The 22909-nt window shown below is 44.2% G+C and overlaps 1 protein-coding gene across 1 annotated transcript in view; it reads left to right on the forward strand.

The window, feature by feature from the left end:
* The first annotated feature begins 2257 nt into the window (after positions 1-2257).
* LOC119441992 (rho guanine nucleotide exchange factor 7-like) overlaps positions 2258-22909 on the forward strand; it is a 34300-nt gene continuing 13648 nt past the window's right edge. The window contains exons 1-11 of the mRNA XM_037706683.2: positions 2258-2425; positions 2995-3126; positions 5113-5239; positions 8269-8345; positions 10141-10235; positions 10922-11017; positions 13673-13795; positions 15625-15763; positions 16797-16856; positions 16937-17017; positions 20035-20175. Coding sequence (XP_037562611.1) covers positions 3058-3126; positions 5113-5239; positions 8269-8345; positions 10141-10235; positions 10922-11017; positions 13673-13795; positions 15625-15763; positions 16797-16856; positions 16937-17017; positions 20035-20175 — 1008 coding nt within the window. The 5' untranslated portion in view covers positions 2258-2425; positions 2995-3057. The remainder of the gene's footprint in view (positions 2426-2994; positions 3127-5112; positions 5240-8268; positions 8346-10140; positions 10236-10921; positions 11018-13672; positions 13796-15624; positions 15764-16796; positions 16857-16936; positions 17018-20034; positions 20176-22909) is intronic.

The raw sequence follows: 22909 nt of genomic DNA on the forward strand, positions 1-22909 counted from the left end.
AACTAACCTGCACATACAGAGAAAATGCGTGAGGCAATGCCTGTGCGCCGTCGCTGCCACCAGTGAAGTCTCGGTGATGGTCCTGCTTGTTATGAGCGGTGCTCAACGAAGCCGACGACACCTGTTGGGCTTGCAGGAAGCTGTCGCTCACTGGAATCAGTGCTTGCTTTCCACGTGGGAATGATGATAGGCAGCAGGCCAAGATAACTGCACATAGAGAGAAAATGCGTGAGGCAATGCCTGTGCGCCGTCGCTGCCACCAGGTATACGTATACGCTGATGATATCGCATTTTTCTCAGTATCAAATGATATTCATAGCTTATATAAAACTTTGCAATTGTAGTTGAATCAGATTGAAATTTGGCTAAGGGGAATACAAATGTCGCTAAATGTCAGCAAAAGTGCAATCATTGTTTTTCCCTTAACTTTTCCTATCCGAATAACACTGTCGTATGGCCAGGAGATTATTCCACAGGTGCAATCTTTAAAATATCTGGGAATGATTTACACAGAAAAGCTTAATTGGAAGACACACATAGAATACATCGCATCTAAAGGATCACGCGCAGTTGGTTTATTACGACGAGTCAGCAGCAATCGTTTTGGAATGCGGAGAGACCTTGCTGATGATTTATTGTATGTATGTCCGCCCCATTCTAGAGTTTGGATGCGTGTTATTTTCTGGAGGTCCTATTTATAAATTACGCCCTCTGGTTCTTTTAGAACGCGAATCACTACGTCTATGTCTCGGCCTTCCAAAATATGTAGTGAATAATATTCTTTATCATGAAACTCACCTGCCTTCTCTTCAAACTCGTTTTCATATACTGACAGTCCAAACGTTACTGAACATATATGCTTCTCCCCAGAGACGCTCCTTCTATATGTTTATTAGAGAACCGGCTGCATTCTTTGAGAATCAATGGTCCAGACTGCATTGTCCCCAGGTAGTTTTTGTGCAGAAACTATTAGAGCCATTAGAAATATCAATCCGTGATGTGGATTTTCAAAATTTCCCTACTGCGACAGTAAGCGTTGAATTCGATGATATATTTCCTAATAACGCTAAACTCCTGCCTATTCGATACCTAAAAAGTTTGCTAGATGACCACCTCGAGAACCTCCAAATAAATGCAGTAATAGCCACAGATGCTTCTGTCAGTGAAGAGAAGGCAGGTGTGGGAATTTTTTCGGCATCCTTAAATTGGTCTTTCTCCCTTCGACTACCCGACTTTACGCCAATATTTCAGGCGGAGTTATTAGCGATCATCCTAGCTCTACGAAAACTTCCCGCATCTATTACTTCAGCCGTAATATTAACCGACTCCTTGTCTGTTTGCTCCGCTTTATCAGTGCCCAATTCATCTATCATTCTCCGTGAATTTCATTCATCCATCCCCCAACATTTACGCCTTATCCATCTGGTATGGGTGCCTGGGCACGTGGGGCTCACTTTAAACGAATCTGCAGACGCACTAGCAGCGGCATCTCTTAACGGCCCGGTACTGAGGATCCTAAGACCTTCGGCATACGTCACTTCTGCGAGATTTAAAAAATGTTCTGTCCAAGAAGAACAGGCCAAATCATGTGTACTCAATAACACCGATTTTCAGCACCTTAGGTTTCCTTGGCACAGCAGATGGTGTTCAACAAGAAAATTTGAGGTGTCGTTTACTAGAATGCGTTGCCGAATACCAAGGCTTAATTTCTATACCGATAGGTCTGGTTTGGCGCCTTCCCCTCAATGCTTTTATTGCAATGAACCCGAAACTATGGATCATTTCTTTATAGAGTGTCGTAGGTTCACCATGCATAGAAAACGACTTCTAGAAGGTCCCCTCCGCCAACTTGGATTGAACATTACGTTACCTATCATTCTATCTCTGGGGGCGTCGGCACTAGGACACTGTAATAGGAGCGTATGTGATGCCATATTTAATTTTGTAATGGAAACAAAGAGACTGCCATGCTAATTTTTTTTAAAGACAACAAAAATATTTGCTTCAAATTTTAAATGAAAATTAATATTAACGATTATAATTCATTGATTATCTCATTCTTAAGTAATAAAATCCCATTTAGGTATCCTTCATTTTTCTTCCCACTGCCGCCCGATTCATGGCCAATCCCCCGTAGTGGGTTGTGGTATATCTACAGGCACCAAACCAAACCAAACCGAAATTAGGCCGCAACACACTGCCGAAACGAGAGCTCAACTTTTTAGCGGCAGCGCGTAGAGATAGTCACCACCGATTGTCGGTAATGGCCGTAATGGCTGCGCGCTGCGAGTTTCGCGATATGTGTTGTGTTGCTTTTGGGTGTGATGAAATGTCAGATTCCTGACCCATGTCTGATGCTGCGACAACGTGTCAGAACGCACTGTGCACCTGACAAGTGAACCGGAAAGCACGGATCTCTTGAAATGTGAGGGCCACTCCCTCTTGTTTACTGGAGCGCATCGGGCATCTGATCATGATTTGTGGCGGTCATCCCGATCAAAGGAAACGTTTAACATCTGTTCCAGCTACCGGAGTGCGGTTAGTCGTGCTGATACAGGACACCATAAGCGCCGTCAACATAGAGCTGTGAGATCATCCGCGTTGCGACGCCTGCAAGCCGTCGCGTATACGTGCACAAGTGACGCATGCAGTTCCGTTTCTGGTTTCCTTGGGAGGGCGCGGATGTTTCAAGACATTGTGTTCAACGCAGCTTGTATGCTTAATTGATCACCGCCTTATATGTCGCCGCACTCCTTACTCGATGTAGGCTGCCGCGAGCGCCCTTTGCGGTTACATGTGCTACGACTTTGCTGTAACATGTTTCGCCGTCATTTTCTCCTGTGGCAAATTCGGAAGCTACGACTTTGTTTTTTGTTAATCTGAAACACGCGACTTCGCTTCTTAAGTCATCTTTCAGCCGAGGTGAACTCGTACAGCCGTGATACAAACCTGTGTCCGTCCTTTGATCAAGCAGTGGCCGCTTTCTGTTTGCAGCGTTCGTTGCAGGCCAAGTGGGGAGAGAATTCGTCGTGACCGTCATGATCTGCGCCGGTTGACATGACTTCAGACGTCGCGCCGAGACTTGTCCGCGCAATCCACAATTTCAAGGGGAAAAACAATGATGAGGTGAGCAACACGAGGGCCTACTACCTTTACTGTCTCCGCTAATGGCATCCTCGACAAACCCTGCACAGGTGAGCACTGGGGCGCCCTAGTGCGAGGATGATTAGATAATGATCGGATGCAACCAACGTATGCATAAAGCATCTATAAACATTGGATGAAACGGCGCACCAGGGCGCACCAGTGCGGTTCGTCAAGGATGCCATAAGTCATCTTATTTTTCAAAGAAAGTGCACTGCTCGTGAAAAATTGCAAGATGCCTTTCGCGATGGCATGTGCTAATGCCCTTTTTGGCCAAGCTTTCTGTATTTACGGCTAGTTTACGTAGGAGCTGAAGAAGTCGGTGTGTCATGTAAATCTAGATTTTACTTCGTGCCACCTGTGTCGGCCAAACAGTGTGGACGAATATATATATATATATATATATATATATATATATATATATATATATACATATATATATAGTGATAGACAGGCTTACACTGTGTAGGAGCAGATATAGTAATACCTAAAGAATGGAAGATCTTCATGCTATGCACAGTTTGTCAAAAAATATTTTTGCATACAGGTGGTCTGCTGGAATGTTCAGGGTCGTTTCTACACGGGCGAGGTTAATGCCATTAAAAATGTATGGCTTTAAGTGTTTCTTAATGCCATTATATTTCGGTCGCTGCTATACGCGCATACTTAATGGCATTCAATGTCGCGATGGTGATAGCTGCTGTGCAACGAGCTTAAAAATCCAAAAGTGACAGGAATATAAGAGTATAACATGATAAGGACAAGCATCTTTCTGCAGTTTTATTGAGCTGTATGACTTCTGATAGTTATTCACACATGTGTCTGCCTTTTATTACCATATACCATTGTTAGTAACTGTCACGGATTGAAGGTTGTAAAAAATTAAACCTTCTGAGGTTTGTTCTACCAGTTGTGTTGGCTAGCCGCAACTTGCATGAAACTTTCGTATGCCACAATGTCTACTAAGATCGGTGTTTAAATTTTGTATTTGCTATATTTCAGACTCCTGTTGTTTTATAGTAATAAAGAGTTGTAGCTCTGCTGGCATTGCTGTATTGGCCATTTGGATAACATGGTAATCCACTGATGTTGCGGTATGGTGCAAGTACTGTGTGCGCTATTTTTTGCGAGCCCAAAGGATTTAGTGTACATTCAGGGGCATGTTGTACCGCAATACAGCTTAGCTGACAGTATAGTTACTTGCTAAAGTAAAATAAAACAAGCAAAATAAAAATAAACGAGAATTATTGTTAGAAGACATAGCTTCAAGGTGTTTCTGACATTGAAGAAAAAAAAATATCCTTAAAAATTTATCTAGTGCAGGGCAGAATCAAACCTGCGTCATATATAAGAGCTGTGTCACCTTTGGTAGTGTGCAAAGGAGAGGTGGCATTCCCCCACATGAATAGAAAATGCTTTGCTGTTAATGAGGGCAGCGTTGCGGGCAAGTTGGTAGTCCATTACTAAGGTGTTATTGCGCAACAAAAGGACAAGGACGGCAGAGAAATACACACACCAAGCACAATAACACCTTGCGCTTGGTGTGTGTATTTCTCTGCCGTCCTTGTCCTTTTGTTGCGCAATAACACCTTAGCTTTGCTGTTCAAGGTGTGAATTGTGACAGAGATTTAAAGTAATTGAGCAGTCACCCTTTTGACAGAGGTCCAGGGCCAAAGTCCTTTCTCCGTTTTCTTGTATGTTAAGATGTTTCGATCAATACAAGCCCATTCATTGGAAATGCATGATTTGCATTTTGCATCATCATTACAGCACAGAGCAGCTGCTTTACTGTGGACCTAACATCAGAGTTTGTTATTAAATAAGCTCCTTTAAAATAAGAAATGTGGTTACCAACAGTGCCTGCATATGCGGCAGAAGAGCGAGTAATTACGTGCCTATTTTTTTGCAACATAAGATATAATGAAAGAGAGTGACAGGAATGAGTGTCCTGATTATGTTTGTTTCCAGCTGTGCTTCAAGAAAGGTGACATCCTGACGGTGACGCAGGCCTTGGATGGGGGCTGGTGGGAAGGCACCCTCCAGGGCAACACTGGCTGGTTTCCTAGCAACTATGTCAAAGACCACAAGCCCCAAGGTATGCGATTGCACTGTGGGCCAGGCTGATCTAATGCAGCTACTGACCAGGGACAGCATTATGGATGGGCCTTTGTGTTCTGGGTGCATCACCCACATGTACGTGTGTGCATTAATCGGGTTTACAAAAGGTGCTTATTTTATAATTACTGTGATTACAAAGTTGCAAGCAGTGTTCCTGAAAGTTATGGTTTTGGTGTTGAAAACTCAAAGTGAAATACTAATTTTTCAGGATAGTAACAAGAACATTTGGTCATTGTGCAACTGGAAGGAAATATTGTTGTGAAAGCTTTCTGTATCATTGACTGACAATACTGGGACAAGCTGCTGGAAGCTTAAAATTGGGTCTTGAGCCTTTTTCCAAGCTGTCGCATAGCTTGCATAGTTACTCCCATAAACCAGTAAAAAAATGCACATAATCCCAGCCTAGATGCCGCAATAACAATTCTCTCACCATACTATCAACATAATTTGAAACTTACACAGGATGAAATAAATAAGAACGTCACTTACATGACATACGCTTCAGAATGCAATGCAGCATAACTGCATAACTGGTTACTTAGTGTAGTCCCAGTGACAACACTGACGTCCTATGGATATCCTAGGGATGTATTGAATACGTCCTGCGGACGTCCCTCACATGGAAGTTTGGTCACACTCTCCGTGTCTTGCAGACATCCCCTGCATGTTGGCAAGGGACACCATTTGGGCACATACTGTGTGTGTGTTACGGACATATGCCAGGGCCTTTTGCACAGTTTTTGCACGCTGTGTTACAGATGCAGCGGGCAGAGCACCCATGCATCAAGAACAGATACATTGTGTGCATAACGAGAAGAAAGGGAACCGTGGGGCCCGATTTTTATTAATCATATCATAAGAAGCCAACAAACATTGACACCAAGGACAACATATGGGAAATCACTTGTACTTACTAATTCAATAAAAAAAAGATAAATTAACAGAAATTAAAGTGGATGAAAAAACAACTGTCCGCAGGTGGGGAACGAACCCACGTCTTCGCATTACGCGTGCGATGCTCTCACCATTGAGCTACCGCGGAGCCGTTTTCCCATCCACTTTCTGGGGTATTTATGTTTTACAACTAGAACTCACCCTGGGAGTGTTAGCCAGCGCCACCACTCACAAACCTAGGGGCGGATGTGGAACATCTTTTCTTCCGCAGGCGTCACGAACACGTGATCTTTTTGGGCGATGGCAACTGGTCAATAAACCCACATATGCTACCTGAATGCATCAATGTTGCCGGATTCGAGCCCTCGTTATGTAATGAACAAGAAGATAGAGAACCGAGGGGCCCGATTTTTATTAATCATATCATAAGAAGCCAATAAACATTGACACCAAGGACAACATAGGGGAAATCACTTGTACTTACTAATTCAATTAAAGAAAATGATAAATTAACAGAAATTAAAGTGGATGAAAAAACAACTGTCCGCAGATGGGAAACGAACCCACGTCTTCGCATTACGCGGCTGGCTAACACTCCCAGGGTGAGTTCTAGTTGTAAAACATAAATACCCCAGAAAGTGGATGGGAAAACGGCTCCGCGGTAGCTCAATGGTGAGAGCATCGCACGTGTAATGCGAAGACGTGGGTCGTTCCCCACCTGCGGACAGTTGTTTTTTCATCCACTTTAATTTCTGTGAATTTATCATTTTCTTTAATTGAATTAGTAAGTACAAGTGATTTCCCCTATGTTGTCCTTGGTGTCATTGTTTGTTGGCTTCTTATGATTGTGTGCACAAGTTACGTGTGCACGCATGTGTGTGAAAGTGCAGAATACTCCTCATTCTTCTAGGCCTTCCGACAAATGCAAATGAATTATTGAACTAGCTCTAAATTGAGTCATTTTTGTCAAATTGAGTCAAGTAAATTGAGTCGGAAATCTCATAAAGTACGATGTACACACGAGCTGCAGTCATGATAGCTTTGGGTTGTAAATCGAACATGCGAGAAAACATTATTCTGTTACAAGGAAACTCGAAGACAAAGCCTCAATTGGAAGACAAATATTCACGTGTACATCAAAAAAGGTCTTTGTAGAATAACCTTGGGACATCCACTGTAGGATATCCGAAACTGGACATCTGGTGGATGTCCTATTTGTAACCAAAATTATGCGTGGATATTTGGACATAATTCAAATGTCCTATAGATGAAGTGTTTTCACTGGGTAGTAGTCACACCTCTTTTTTAACATCAATATCGCACTATACAAAGTCTGTTTGTCATCTTGGAAAAAAATCTTGTACTATATGAATAAGTAATTGTGTTAGTTTTCATTCCATTGCTTAATACAAATACTGGCAAATTAGTCTTATGTTGTCAAGAAAGGGTGTCACAGTAATAAGGGACAAGGAGCTCTACTTGCATTTCATTACAAGCATAACTGATATGCTCAAATGTGGCACATTCTGTTGATGTAGTTCCTTTAGCTGTCTAGTTAAGCTAGTGCATTTTGTAGTAACTAGAATAGAAACCAGCAAACACATAATTTTTTTGCTTATACTACCTTGTCCGGGCATCCCAGTTTTCAAGTGAACTTGTGTTTTCAAATGAACAAGTGAATTGGTGGTGGCCGCATTTGAATAAGGTTTAATTTAACAAAGTTGCCCATAAGAGTTGCTGCAGAAGCTTGGGGGGAGGGGGGGGGGCAGTGTTTAAAGTATTTAACATGCAGTTAACTCCAAGTTCCGAGCTTCTTTTGAATTCCGATTGCAGAATGCAGCTGCCATGGCCGAGAATCAAGCCTGCACCCTCGTGTGTACCATCATAACAATGGGGCTGGGAAAGAGAACTTATGAGAGGCAGATAGGCCTATGCTATTGTGCTCTACCGTGTTACCCTGCATAGGGAAGGAGGAAAATGGGCAAAAATGAGTAACAGTTAATGACAAGAATTGGGCAATATAATTCAGTGTATACTAAAGCTATGCAGTTATCTCAAAATTTAGTGGTGGTGGTAATTTTATGAGCACAAAATATGTCTTTCTCTTAAAAGCTGGTGATGCGTCTCGGGTTATTGGAGTCCAGGCCCGGGCGCTTGACCACTCACTCAGCTCAAGGCATCGGAACATGGTAAGAAGCACACACTGGCTCTTTGTCTCTGTTGCAGGCTAGCAGTGTGTACAGAGTTCAGTGCTGTTCTCTCATTGCTTGAGCAATGCACAACAGAGCAAAGAAAGAAAGTTCTGAGCAGCCCTTGGTGTGCTTTATGTATGGAACTCATTACTTTGTGGTTAGTGAGCCGATGTGTGTGCCATTGTGTACTCATGTCGTTCTGCAAAACCCAGCTGCTACACAGTTACACTGCTTTCTTCCCACCACAGTGTAATGCTGGAGTGTGGTAGACAGAAGGATGTACTATGTTCGCTGTCTTTAGTGAGGAGAAAAGAAAGACGCACTGAGCTGAGGTAGTGTATTATTATTCGCTCCTACCATCGTTGTTGTGAAGACTGTGTTCATGCCATTGATTGGAATGCTAATTGGGGGTTTTACTGCGTTCACACAGATATATACCAATTACAATTATGATGTGAGGGGCACTCTTGATCAAAGAAGCGAAAAAGTAATCCAACTATAGTACAAACCATAGCAGTAGGCTCGATGTAGCATGTTTTTGCCATTGCTCAACGTTAAAACGTTGTGGCAGGTTTGCAATGCTCAGCCCTGAGAGGTCAGGGCCGGTATTTTCTAGCGATGCCTTTCCGGTGCTAATGCCTTTTGGTGTTTATCACACTTTGTCAGTGGTCAGAGCGACAGTCCGCTCGCGTTATCAACGGGATCAGCCGACCGTGAGCGGTGGATGATAAGACTAGTATGGAATAAGTCATAAGGCATCGCTACAAAATACTGGCCCAGATGCACACTCTTTCTCTGATGCTTCTTGGTTGCTTTTGTTTGAGTTAGTCACACCTGGCTCAAAGAGCTCTCGAATGCAGTCTGTGTTGCCTTTGTGAACAGTGTTAGGGATTATTTTTCATGCATATTCTTACGGGCACCTCTATAAATCCCTAGATGTCTCTTTATATGCCTTATACAGCCCCTGTGAATCTGATTTCATTAAGCAACTAAACGAAAGCCTCAGAAATGTCTTTGCACACTCCAGCAAAGGTCGTCACTTTCTTGTCTGTTGACATTTGTTAAAAGAGATGATATCTCTGAGATTTGATTGTGTTAAATAATATTTAATGGGAAAGTAAATATGAAATATCAGCTTTCTAACCTCCAGTTTAGGTAGATCTTGAGCTTCAACAATGTAACTGCAAAGAAATTGTGACAGAAGGTACAGAATTTCATGTACCTGCATGTATACCATTGTCATTAGGTACACATGAGCACCTGCAAATTAAGTGTTGACAACATGGTTCATCATACGCAGTAGGTCAAATTTGTTTTAGTTGTCGGTGATGTCAGGAGTTGCAAAGGTACCTTTGACTTGTAGAAAAAATGGCAGGGTGCTCCTAAGGGGTAAAAGGGTTGTAAAAAGTTTATTAGTTTAGGGATGTGTCCTCTTTAACCCTTTCCTGCGCACACTAAAATGTGACTTGGAGCCTGCACATATCCTACATACGGCCCAGTGCCTTAAACAAGTTTTATATCCGCCATTATTAGTTATACAAAAAGGTATTTGTTGTTTTCAACTGTTTGAGGACACAGTGTTACACTCTAGTCACACATGCACTTTCATTGCCCATTGAAACCAACTGTGGTTGGGAACTACAAGCTCCATTGGCTCCACTCCACTGGGACCTCAGTGGAGTGGATCTGATGAATCTTGTAGATTTTAACAGCCATTGGCTTCAGTGACTGATGCTAGTGTGTATGAGGAGGCTATTAAAGGTGTTATAAACCTGTGTGTTTTTGTGTACAGGTGTTCAAAGACATCCTGGACACGGAGGCAAGCCATGTGCATGAGCTGAGGACCCTGATGAGCAGCTACCTGCAGCCCCTTGAGCAATCTGGCTTGTGAGTTCCTGTCAGTGTAGTGCTCGTAGCATTAGACCAAACTGGAACATGCTGGGAGTAAAATATCACTTTTGTGGGCACGCTCCATTTGTGCTGCTCACCCCTGCAGCTCAGTGCTATTCAACTGCGAAGGTGAACTCAGTTGAGCAGTTGCATAAAGTTGGTTCTGCAGAAACAAAACAGCCGAGCCTGCATAAGCACTAGTGTAGCACCGGCGCCTAGGCATTTCAAAAGTGCAGGAGAGCAAGCCTGAAACCACCAGGAAAACTTTTGGTTAGCTAGGGCACAGGTTTTAAATGGAAGAATGGAAATTCATTGCGTGGCTCTGAATTGGTTTAATTAGTAGGCATTAAGATGAAAAGTGCAGTTCTTCGATTTTGTGGTCAACTGAGAGAAGGAAAAAGGCTGTTACTGGTCTACCAGCCTACATGAATGCAGCTGTTGTAAGCTCATTACGCTTTAGCAAGTAGTTGCCAGTGAACTTTGGGCATGGGCAGGTGGCCTCAGAAAAATTCCTTGGTTGTAGCATGGCTACTGTATTTGTTCTGTAGGGGAGTTGTGTGAACTTTTATGTTTAAATCCCCTTGAAGCAATATTTTTTTCTTGATCAGCATGCTGGCTTTTGTTATCATTGTGATGTAAATAGCATGGGTTGGTTTCAAGCACATTTGTCCTCTTTCTGGCAGGTTGAGTGACCAGGACCTGCGGCAACTGATGGGCAACCTTCCTGCTGTGCTGGAGGTGCACACGGAGTTGCTGGAGGCATTGGAGGGCGTCAGAGAGTGAGTGACAGTGCCGCAAGACAGAATGGGGGCAAATTGAAGGGGTCTTGCACCACGAAACTATGCTGTGGGCTATGAAGGGTACTTTAATGGGGGGCTCTGGATTTATTTTGACCACCTCAGTTTTTTTTACATACTCCTAAATCCAATGAGCTTTTCTGCTTCTTTCTCATGTCTGAATGTGGCTACCTTGGCTGGAAAAAGAACCCATAACTTCATAGCCACCATGTTACTATGATGTGTAACAGATGCAAACTTGAGCATGTTGAGAGTTTATAACAGAAGAGCAATAGTTGGCCAAGTTGGTGTTACTACATACTGAGGAACATGTTGCAAAGATGACAACAAAGAACGAAAAAAGCGACAGGACAGGCACTGGCCTGTTGCTTTTTTTTCTTTGTTGTCCTCGTCTCCGCACTGTGTTCCTCAAGATGATGTGGATAGGCTGCTGGAGATGGCGTGCATCGGGAAAAAAATAGTGATAGGAAGTCCAAATAATTTTGTTTGTTTAATTTAGCAGTAAAAGCCACGCTGATATTCTTACAAGATCTGCAGTCAAGTGAAGTGAAATCCATGTTCTCCGCGTCGTTCGCATGGTTGTTGGACTATTGCAGTGGCGGATTGGTGTCGTGCTCACTTTCATCCAGGTGCCAGCTGAAATAATCCGAGTGTCACAGAAATAACCTGAGCGCCAAATTATTTAATTCAAGTGCCAAACATTTAATCCTAACACCAACATATTTATTCCCAGCGCTAGCACAAATAGGCTGCACGCCGGCGAATTCAATCCAAGCGCCAACATGTTTAAAGGGGCCCTGAATCACCCCTTGTGCTTGGTTAACTAACATTGTCTGCAAGTAGCATACGCTGCTGTGAAATTCTCAGCCAAGTTTTGCTGCCGTACGTAGTGTGTGGAGCTCGCAAGCGCAGCGCAAAGTCACCTTTCTCTCAAACACTCTCGTTTCAACAGAAGCCATGATTCTCACTCTTTTCTGTGTGCTTTATTTCGTAATAAAGCACATTCCCATTAGTGGCTGCTATTGGTCGCTGTGGTTGGCTACACCGCGGCCGCCGCGGGGTGCCGCCACGAGTCCACCGGCTAAGCGCACTGCGGCTCGCTGAGGATAACCGCGTTTGGCTTATGTTTAGCGTGGCGTCTACGTTAACATCCAAAATTAAATTTGAACTGCGCGCGACGGTGACATTTCCAAGGCGGAGAGTTGTGGCCACGCCCCACACTGCCGTAGCCTTCGCAGTGCAAGGCATTGAAGAAGGAACGGGAGGACAGCGGAGGCTGTGTTTGATTGCCAATAACTCCGCTTCTGCTGAATACATTAAAGTACTTTTTGCGGCAAAGTACTCTGAAATACCCTTTTTACACTTCAAATGTCTTTCTCCACTTCGATAAAAAGTGGTTCAGGGACCCTTTAATCCAAGCGCCAGCAGCTTTAATCTAAGTGCTAATGAATTGAATGCATGCAAAAAAAACAACAAAAAACAGCAAGATTGCGAATCAAAACGACCGAAATGCAGTTACCGAAGACAAAAGCGTTAATGTTTGCGGTCGCTGATCATATTTATGAAATGAATGGCTGCAGTATTTTGCATGGAAATGAATGTCACTTAGTGACTGAACTTTTTGGTGTAAAATGTTCATAATTTTTTTTAAGTGGTAAATTTACTTGTTGAGAGGCTGAACGAAGGCTGAAAGCACATCCGGTAAGCGTTTTATTGAACCACAGAGCACCCATCAGTTCAATCATTCTTGGTCATCACCAAATTCTGGCTCATCATGTGCACAGCTGGTTGTGTTCCGGCACTGTGTTATGCATATGTGTTATCACCATGAGCATTCAAATAGTGTAATTTTAAAACAGAATCGAATAGGAATATTTTGGAAGACGTGGCTCTAAGTACTGAACCGAACACCAAATAGTTCCTCCTGTATGAGAAACTGAAAAGGCCATCTCACAATACGGAAGATGATTGGTTGAGATTTTCCTGTTTTACAAAGACTGAGGTAACAAATCTGCAGACAGCCTAATGAAGAAGCACTGATTAGCCCACTTGAAGGTATTGTGCAAAAATAATTCACTAATCCACACGCTAGCACAGAAATATGTGTTCTCGTGTAGCAGAAGTGCATTCTGGATCGTAGTCCTCTACAGTAATTGCAGCTCAGCTGGATTCACAACAGGTGCGTAACAACTTCCACGTAACGTGTACTCTTTTTCATAAACATACCTCTTCTAGTCATGTTTATTCATGTACGCTCCTATTAGCCTTCTTATCCAATACAATAGGCCAGAAATCAGTATTTGAAAATTTTTATGATCAAATTCTCAAATCGAATATGACTATAATAAATGCTGTTCAATTCGTATTCAAAATTTCAATTGCAGTCGAACTGCGATATGAACGTAGGTATAATGAAGTAAATATAAAATGTGGCTCACTAATATCAGCTTGTAATGAATATATGTGTGTAATGAACATTGGCTATAATGAAGGTATTTTCATGTCGATGTGACTTTATTATAACTAGTTCAGATTGCATTCACACACAGCTAAATATCACAGAACCCAGCTTCAGCACGGAAGGGACTCGGTAGCTGCATGCCCGCAGTAATGCTTGCTTCTGTCTTTGGTTTGCAGGCAGCCAAGCCGAGACCAGCGGGTCGGTGGTGCCTTCCTGCAAATCGCAGCACGAATGAAGGCCAGCCAGCTGATCTACTGTGCCAACCACCCACGTGCCATTCAGCTCTTGGACAAGCTCAAGTGGGTAGCATGCAGATTGGATGCCATTGACGCTTCACTGCACTGTGCTGTGCAGTGTGGATTTGTGGCATGATGTGTTCCATCGTGCTGCACTGCGAGCACTTATCTGCTGTATGCCCAGCAACAAAAGTTTATGGACCAAGGCAGCTGTAAAAAAAAAAATCACATCATATCCTCGAAGTGAATGATGATGAGTGGGCGAAACACCGGGGGATCATTCGGGTAAACCACAGCTACGAACGAGAGATAAAGAGAGCGCGCATCGGGAACGAACGCCCTTGTGCAATCCAGCGCCCCTAGCTACGGACGAGAAAGAGAGCGCGCGTCGGGAACGAACGCCCTTGTGCACCGCAGCGCCCCTAGCTACAAACGAGAAAGAAAGAGAGCGCGCGTCGGGAACGAGAGAAAGAGAACGCGCATCGGGAACGAACGCCCTTGTGCACCGCAGCGCACCGAGCTACGGACGAGAGAGAAGAACGCAGGAAGCATTCTCTGGAAGCCGGAAGCTGGCTTCTGGAACCGGAAGTGGGAATGGAAGCGGAAGTCGGCTTCCGGTTATACTATACATATACATATATATGTATATATGCGTATACATACATGCATAGCGGTCTCCATGCCAACCAGAGCTACGGACTTCTAGTGAACATTTCATGAAACTACATGCGGCGTCTCTTTCACATACGGACACACAACGCCATCTATTGAGCAATTCATAAACTAGAGGTGGCTACATACTGCTACTACTACTACTACCACAGAAGAGGGAACGACCCACACCCTAAGGAACTTCGCCCCTAAAACAATTTTTGTGCAGCTGAAGAGTGTAGTCTTTAATTAGATAGAACACTGTATTGCTCACATAGTCAATCATTAGGTGCATATCTCAGCTCCTGGCTTCACACCTAGGCTGACGGGAGACGATTGTTATTATTATTACTTTCCTTCTTTTTTTTTCACCTTTTGGTTATTGATATAACTTTTTCCTTCTTATTTTTCAAAATTTCTTTCTATTCCTTTTATTCCCTTATCTCTCAGTTGCTGTGTTCTCGCAATTTACCCTGCTAATGAACTAGGTGTATATTTGGAATTTCCAGAGCAATACATACTTGCTATGTACTGCAATTATTGCATGGCTTTTACATTTTCAACATGGTTTGTGCTGCCCATAGGCTGGATGTCTGAGAAGCTGTGACATGTTCAAACACGTGGTTTGTAAAGAGTGCACCTTCTTGAGCTGGGCATCATACTGCCTTGTGCTTGAAAACTGTGGCTAGCTGAGTTTTCTTGCTGAAACTTTACCTTGGCACAATGCTGACAACTCTGCATGACGATCTCTGGAACCACTGTGAGCCATTCAAGTTGTGTGCTTTCATTATGGCGTGGAAAATGTGCAGAAGTGCAAGGCTGCTTCCACGGAAAGCCGGCATTACAAGTGTATGGAATTTTTTAACTTTGAATTGACTGTTGATATGCATAAGAGGAATGTTCTGTGTAACCAAAACAAAAGCTCACATGCATGGTAACAGATACAACATTATGACGTTGTCAAGCGCTGCTCATGATATTATATCTTAGGAGATATCCGACGTGGAGAAAAATGATTTGCAAGGAGTGCCCAGAGGGCTTCCTCAGGCAACATTTTGTGATAAAATCTGTGCTTGGGCATGTTGGTAATCTGTCATAGCCAGTTAGAGCACGAGTAGACACAATGATAGAAAGACAGACAGAGCTGAAGTGCTTTGTTCATGCTGTGTTTCCATCTGAACTAGCTATCTACAGTGTTCAGCTGCTTTACAGAGGCCATTTTTATATCACTTGTTGTGCAGAGATATTTTAGGTCCCTGGCTAGAGCAGCTTTCGCCACCTGGCGCCACCCTTCTGACTTTGACGACAGGGCTGAGCCGGCCATTCCGTCGCCTCGACAAGTACCCGGCCCTGCTCACTGAGCTCCAGCGGCACACTGAGGTAGAAACCACTTGCCCTGCTCTGATGTTGGCACACTTGATGGCATTTTGTTGCTGTTCCTGGAATGAAAATTAACAAATCTGTCAATACCATGGTGGGATGGGCTAGTTAAATTTTGTGAAAGGTTAGCCCTAACTTTGTTAATTACAGTTGACTCGCATTTATTAAGCTTCTGGGGACCACGATTTCTTTTAGTTATTCTATTTGAATTGCCCAAAAATTTCGTGAGATATGCTCCAATGCAGAATTTTAGGTTCTGGCCACACATGCACTGAAAACAGTGTCAAAGAGAGCTACTTGTCACTGCCATGTTCCACAGGAAAGAGAAACGAGAGAGTCCCATGTACACGCATGAGGATATCAGATGCACAGGTGTATGACTGGATCTGTGGTGCCTGCCCTTGTGGTACCTGTAAACTTACACACCAAGTTGAATTTTAAGTTTGTGGCACGTTCTGACTGTTCATGCTTTTGAAAGTCTAGCAGAGTCAGTTGTTTTGCAAAGGACTACTCGCACCTGTGAAGCCAAAAATTTTAGATTGCCCCGAAGCCTTGAATGAATAAATTGTCATTCAGCATTAACCGACTTTGAATTATTGTGCGTCGACTTATATTAAGAAACTTCGCTCTCTGTGGTCTCCAGAGCACCCGAGGGCAACTTTATTTGCTTGTCGCATTTTGCAGAGGTCAGAGGTGTGTTCTCACGAGCGCACTTTTTCAGACTCCCTAGTGAAAATGATGGGCCCCTTTTGAGCACTTCAGGAGACCAAAGGACTAAAAGTAAAGAAAAATGTGCATTGAGACATATTGTACACAATCATTTGTACAGTTATTGATTGCTTGAACTTACTCCACTGAGAGGTTGTTGAAGAAGTTGTACTGGTGTTTCCATGTTTCGCGCACAGCTGTGAACACTCGACGGTGTAAGTATTGAGTTGAAAGTGCCCAAGCACATCCTTTGTCAATAGTGGCCGTGCTCTTAGAACACTGTTGACCTGTAATCTTTTCCACCCGCATTTCTTAATTTTTTTAGGAGAGCCACATAGACCGCGGGGACACACAAAGAAGCGTCTTCGTCTACAAGGAGATGGCAGTACGTATACAACCTCCTGTTTGCACGGTGGTACTGCTCTCCGTGCCGTTTTGTTGAGATCCGGCTGCCTGTTTGTGCAGGCCAGCTGTTCTACCATGCGACGCCAGAAGGAGCTGGAATTGGAGGTGCTCGCTGGCACTGTGGATGGTTGTGAGGGAGAGGTGAGCACCCTCTGGCGCAGTTCTTCGCACAAGATGTTCTGTGCGAGTGCCGTTGTGAGTGTCCTGCAACCGCCACCACTCCTCAACATGCTGCAAGAGCTGTTGCAGCAGGTTGCTACAGTTCAACCTCGGTTTAATGAAGTACTTTCGGTTCCCTGACGCATAATCACAGAGCCTGATGTTTTGGAAACCTTGAAGCAATGGACTGTAGCAAACGTTTTGCCCAATCTAATGAAGCTTTAGAGAAAGTATGGGGAAACAGGCAGGTCACGGGAAACCTGTTGCTACAGTAGATGCATTACCATTCCTGTTTGAGGTTCCTTTTACGAAACACCATTGACTTGTTTAAGAAATTTGCCAACTTCTTTAAAGGAACTGAAGACGGGCTCAGTGGGCATGGCGGCTATTACTAGTATGTACAGTTAAACATCAATATAAGAAATTTCAAGATAACAAAATTCTCTATATAACGAAGTATTTAATTTTTATAACATGTTGTCCATACAACACCATGTATCTTCAACCCCAATATAACGAAGTGAGTTTATACGCAATTTCAGTGTAACGAAATTTCACTGCTGCGGCAGAGGAATGCTAAGGCAATAAATGGAAACAGCTGTGTGCACAAATGGTCAAATGACTGAATTGCATGCGGTTGCTTGTGAACGCACCTCTCAAATTGTGTGCTATGCAACAGAGAGCAACCGCCAAAGCGGAGCAGCATCTGATAAGCATTAGTGGTTTTAGTACTAAATGCAAGACCCTCTTGCCATTATGTTCCGTATAATGTCCAAGTTTGATAGGATCCCGTCGCGCTCGCGCAACGTTTGATGTGGATACAAGGCAAACCTTGCAAGGGTGAGACGAAATGATGGTAGCTTAATGCGCGCCATCTTCCTGCGCACGCAAGGGGGAGTGCACAATAACGTGACTCGCGCGCGTGGCCCTTGCTGTGCCTAGTACTGGAGGTCGCGTAATCTCAAATTTTGGAGATGTGTTGAACGGAAAGGCAGTAGAAGCATTCACTTACCTCTGTTTGCACTCTTCATCACACCAGCATTGAGGCAGCAGGTGTTCACGGTCATCGAGTAAGATCTGTTCATGTTTGCACGTGCACGTGCTACACCTTGCTTGCTAATTTATTATCGTATTTACACGACTCTAACACACCCCCAAATATAGCATGCACCTAATTTTCACAGAAAATAAAAAGAAATAAAGTAAAATAAAAGTGCGCCTGAATGTGACTGATGTCGCACAGCCACTTTCAATCCTAATTTAGCCCGATCTAAATTCTCGACCGCAATTGGCTCCCTCTCATAGCTTGAGCAAAGGAGCCAATCGCGACTGAAATAATTCGATCCCGTTCGAGCCATACGCCATGGAAAGTGTGCCATGTGACACCCATATAACATGCTGCCGATTCATAAAAGAAAAGTGTACACTGCCCCGCTACTTTCACGATGAGAAAGAACAAGACATGCAGAATTTACCTTTACAGATTGAAATATATATATATACACACACACACACACACACACACACACAGTGGAATCGCCTTGACACGATCATCACAGGAACCGGAAAATGAAACATATCATCCAAAAATCGTATTATCCGAAAATAATCGTATATAAGAGATAAAAATCGTATATAAGATAAAAAACATATTATCCTGAAACACGTATTATGCAGAATCGTATGAACGAGGTTCTACTGTGTATAATTACCGTATTTACTCGAATCTAATGCGCACTTTTTTTTCCTATAAAACAGGTCAAAAAATTGCGTGCGCATTAGAATCGAGTACGACCCTAAATCTGCGTTACCATATAGCCATCGGCATTTCAAAATGGCCGCATCGCACGCGCGTCGAGCCTAGCTATCGTAGCTTCCTCCGTGTGCTGCAGTACACGTGCTTAGGCAATAGTCTTCTGTCTGCCTTCACGTTCTCTGCGTCTGCTCTATCAGCATGAAGTACCAAGTTCATCATGATGCCGCATTTAAAAAGAAAGTGATCATGTGTGTGGAGACGGACAGAAATTGGGCCCGTATCACAGGCGTTTGGAGAATCCGAAACTTGCTTGCTGGACTGGCGCAAACAGGAGAGGATTTTCGCCAGCAAAGCAATGCGGAACGGTTTCAGTGGACTGAAGCATGGCGTAATCTGCGACGATCCACTTCGGCGAAACGATCGCCTTGACCCTATCTTGAAAGCAATCTGCGACGGGGAAAGTCCGCCGCGCACCATGTTTTCGCCGCATTGAAGCGAGAGGCATGCTAGTACGAAGGTCAATTCGCTCGCCGCGCTTCGTCACTCCAGCGTTTTGACAGTTCGTTTCCACGGTCAACGAGCGAGATGTGCTCATGTTTGCTTGTGCGCGTGTGACACCGTGCTTGTTAATTTATTTAGTAAGCGAATGTTTGCAAGTTTATACGGACAATAAAACTGCTATCATTACTTCTCTCGAGAATATCGCCGCTGTATGTTTGATATATGTGGCCAATGACGCACAAATGGCGACGGCGATGCGCCACTTTCGATTTATGAAAGCTTATTCAACACAAGTTTTCAATCTTTGAAAGTAAATTCTGCATGCCTTGTTCTTTCTTATCATGAAGGTGTGTATATATATATAGTTAGGTATATATTTTGATATAACGAAGCAATGTGCTCACTTTATTGACTTCGTTATATCAAGGCTTAACTGTATTCCCGCAGCTGAAAGAGCTCACGCAGGTAAAAATCACAGCTTCTCTCACTATTAAATAAATATTATGTTATTTGCACGAGTGTTTTAAGTGTTTTTGGTTGAACAAAGTTCTTCATATGACAAAATATTTCTGGAGTCCCCTTGACTTTGTCAAATTGTAGTTCAGCTGTACCAAAAACATCAAACAAACCTTTTACAATACTACGTAAGGGGCAAGCAATCCAGCGGTTCTATAATTTTACTGTTCCTTGATCTCATGTTTAATTGCGACTTGTCACCATTCTCGAAACCCTGATGCCACAGGAGCTCCAGTGCTTAGGCGAGCTGCTACACGTGGGTCCTGTGGTACTGTTGACCGGGGAAGAGCGGCGTGACCTTTACCTGGCACTGTTCTCCAGCTGCCTGGTGCAGCTGTCCCTCTCCAATGGGCGTTTCTCTTACCAGGTGAATCCATTCAGCAACACCCTTCCCTCTGTTCCATTGCACTTGTTGGAGGTGTGCTACACTTTTACAACACTCCTTGCACAGTGTCTCGCATAAAACCTCACACAAGTCCTTGTAAATGCGTGCTGCACATTTACAAGCTGCACGTGGATTGTGATGTCACACAGTGTCGCATGCATTGCCTCATTTTCTTGCTGTCTGGCAGCGCTAAGCATTAAATAAATATATTTAGAAATGTGCACTTGTCCCGTGCACATGTCTATACACTGTCATAATGTGCGCAGCAAATTCCTTTGCCATTCAGGACTTGAAGGGACCCTGAAACGATTTTGACGATTTTGTACAAATGTACTCAGTCATTAGAGTAGGTCCTTCTGATCATTAATTGACGCATCTAAGCGCGCCACGTAAAGCGTGTAATTTATTATAAGGTTTTAGAAAGGTACATTGCTATCGATCACAGCACGCCAATCGGCTGTGTTTTGTGACCAAGTGACGCGATTTGACCATAACACGTCACTGGGCCAGCTATCCGATTGGCTGCCCAGGGCGCGTCATCGATAATTTCGCCAACATTCTGGTGAACAAATGTTGTTCGTAATGGTTTAGATGTTAGTTAATTTGTTTCTATAAAAAGAAAGTAACAGAAAGAGAATGCACAAGGACATGTATCACTACACTAAAAGCACTTCCGACCCACAGCAAGTGTAATCTGCTTGTGTTAAAACGTGCTCCGTGTTGACGAGAGCTGCGCGGTCAGTGTTGCTCTTGTTCTTTCTTTTCGTGAACACCATGGTTCGCCCTTGTTGCGTTGTGGGCTGCAAACGTAGCAATAGGCGACATGTCAAGCTGTGACATCGTTCCCCGCTGCAAGGCAGCAGACGAGCAGAGTGGCTGCAGTGATCGGACTGTCGGTATCCAAACGGCGCCAGCATCTACGCGTTTGCGGCCGTCACTTCACGTCGAAGGATTGCCACAATAGAGTTTAGTGTGTCCAGTATTCAGGTAAACGCAAGCACAAGTGTACTGGCCGCTTAACCACATTTTACATGATGAACGGAGGCGCAAACATGAACTGCTTGCACAGTGCAGCCACCTGGCGGCACAAAGCTCAACCAAACACACAGCTAATACAGTGTAGACCACTTATAACGTAAGTCGCTGAGTCGTGAATATCTGCACTATAAGCGGTACCGCAATATAACCAAAACAACAATTTTCAAGCCCTGCATGTATGCAAAACATGTAAACCAAGCAGCCACGCGAGAATCGAAGCTTGCGACTTGGAGTTTTGCATCCGTTTAAATTTACGAACGTTGAAAGGTTAATGTCCAAGTACCCACGATCTTCGCATGAAGCAGAAAAAGTAATAATTTTAAAAAATGTCTCAGTTTCTCCCGAAAGGCGAAGCATCAATTGCGATAGCACATTAGTAGAGAGCTATAAGGAGTAGGGATAGTAGTTTTATCGGCTGCATAATCTTGACACATTCGCTTACTAACTGAATTAACAAGTGTGGTGTCAACGCACACAAGCAAACATGAATAGACTCAATGACCGCAGACAACCAGTGTCAAAACGCGGGCGTGGGGAAACGCGGCCGTCGCAGCGAGCGAAGGTTCGTGCGGTCTATCGCTTCAACGGAAACTGAGCGACGTAAGCACAGCGCATACAAAGGTCAGAGCCATGTGGAGATCGCTTTCAAGATACGGTGCACGCGACAACACCGACAGCCGGCATAGGCACAAACGCATTTGTTGGCAGAGTAGAAGCCGCCGCCCCCCCCCCCCCTCCCTCCCTCCCTCCCTCCCTCCCGTGCTGCCTTCCTGCTTTGCTCCTTTCGCGTGGGAGATAGCGTCGCCAGCTTCCCTTGCGCCCAGTTGCAAGATACGCATTTGGTGCCACAGCACAGTGTCGCCCACCCTCCCTCCCTCCCTCCCGTCCCGCCACGGCCTTTCGCGCGATTGAAGTCGCGTTTGCTCTCTGCTACAGGGCCTGTATCTCCACTGTGCGTTCGCTCTCTGTGAAGGCGCGCTTTCACTCGCACATACAGCGCGCGGCGACGATTTTATCGCCTTTGTACTCATGCTCCTCCTCCGCATCGCCCTCGTTGATCTCCTCTCCCATCGCTGGGCACACCTCGTTGAGAAGCGTGCTCACTACCGCCCTTGTCAGCGAGATTTTCCCGGCATTTCGTCTCACGCGGCTGCACTGTAAGCAGTATGCGTATACATGGAGTGCTATGGGAAAATTAACGGGAGTCTGAAAAGACCGTACTATATCCGGTCCTACACTATAAGCGGTTACGTTATAAGTGGTCTATACTGTATAGCAGTAATCAAGTTTTTTCTACTTTGCTGCTGACTCAAATTTTCGGCATGAGCATAATCTCGAACATGTTGTCTTTTTATATGTTTAAAATGTTTTACATTTGTTTACAGGAATATTAGCTCCGAATTTGGCTGGTTAAGCTCTGCGCTACCAGATGGCTGGACCGTGCATGCCGATCAGGCCGCTCATGTATGTCTACGGAGCTCCTTCATCACAGCGGTATGGAGGGGCTTTAGTTTATGCCTCTGGCTATCCGTCAAAACACCCAGCTCGCCTGTGGTTACCGGAATACCGGACACGTTCGGCGCTGCGACAGAACGCTCGCAATGCACGCTGCTTTATCGCTCTTGCTGGGCATTCACAGCCAGGCGGCTAGTGGAGAGGTTGGAGAGCCTTCGCGCGC

Source organism: Dermacentor silvarum, chromosome 2, assembly GCF_013339745.2.
Source record: "Dermacentor silvarum isolate Dsil-2018 chromosome 2, BIME_Dsil_1.4, whole genome shotgun sequence".
In the NCBI taxonomy this organism is placed as follows: domain Eukaryota; kingdom Metazoa; phylum Arthropoda; class Arachnida; order Ixodida; family Ixodidae; genus Dermacentor; species Dermacentor silvarum.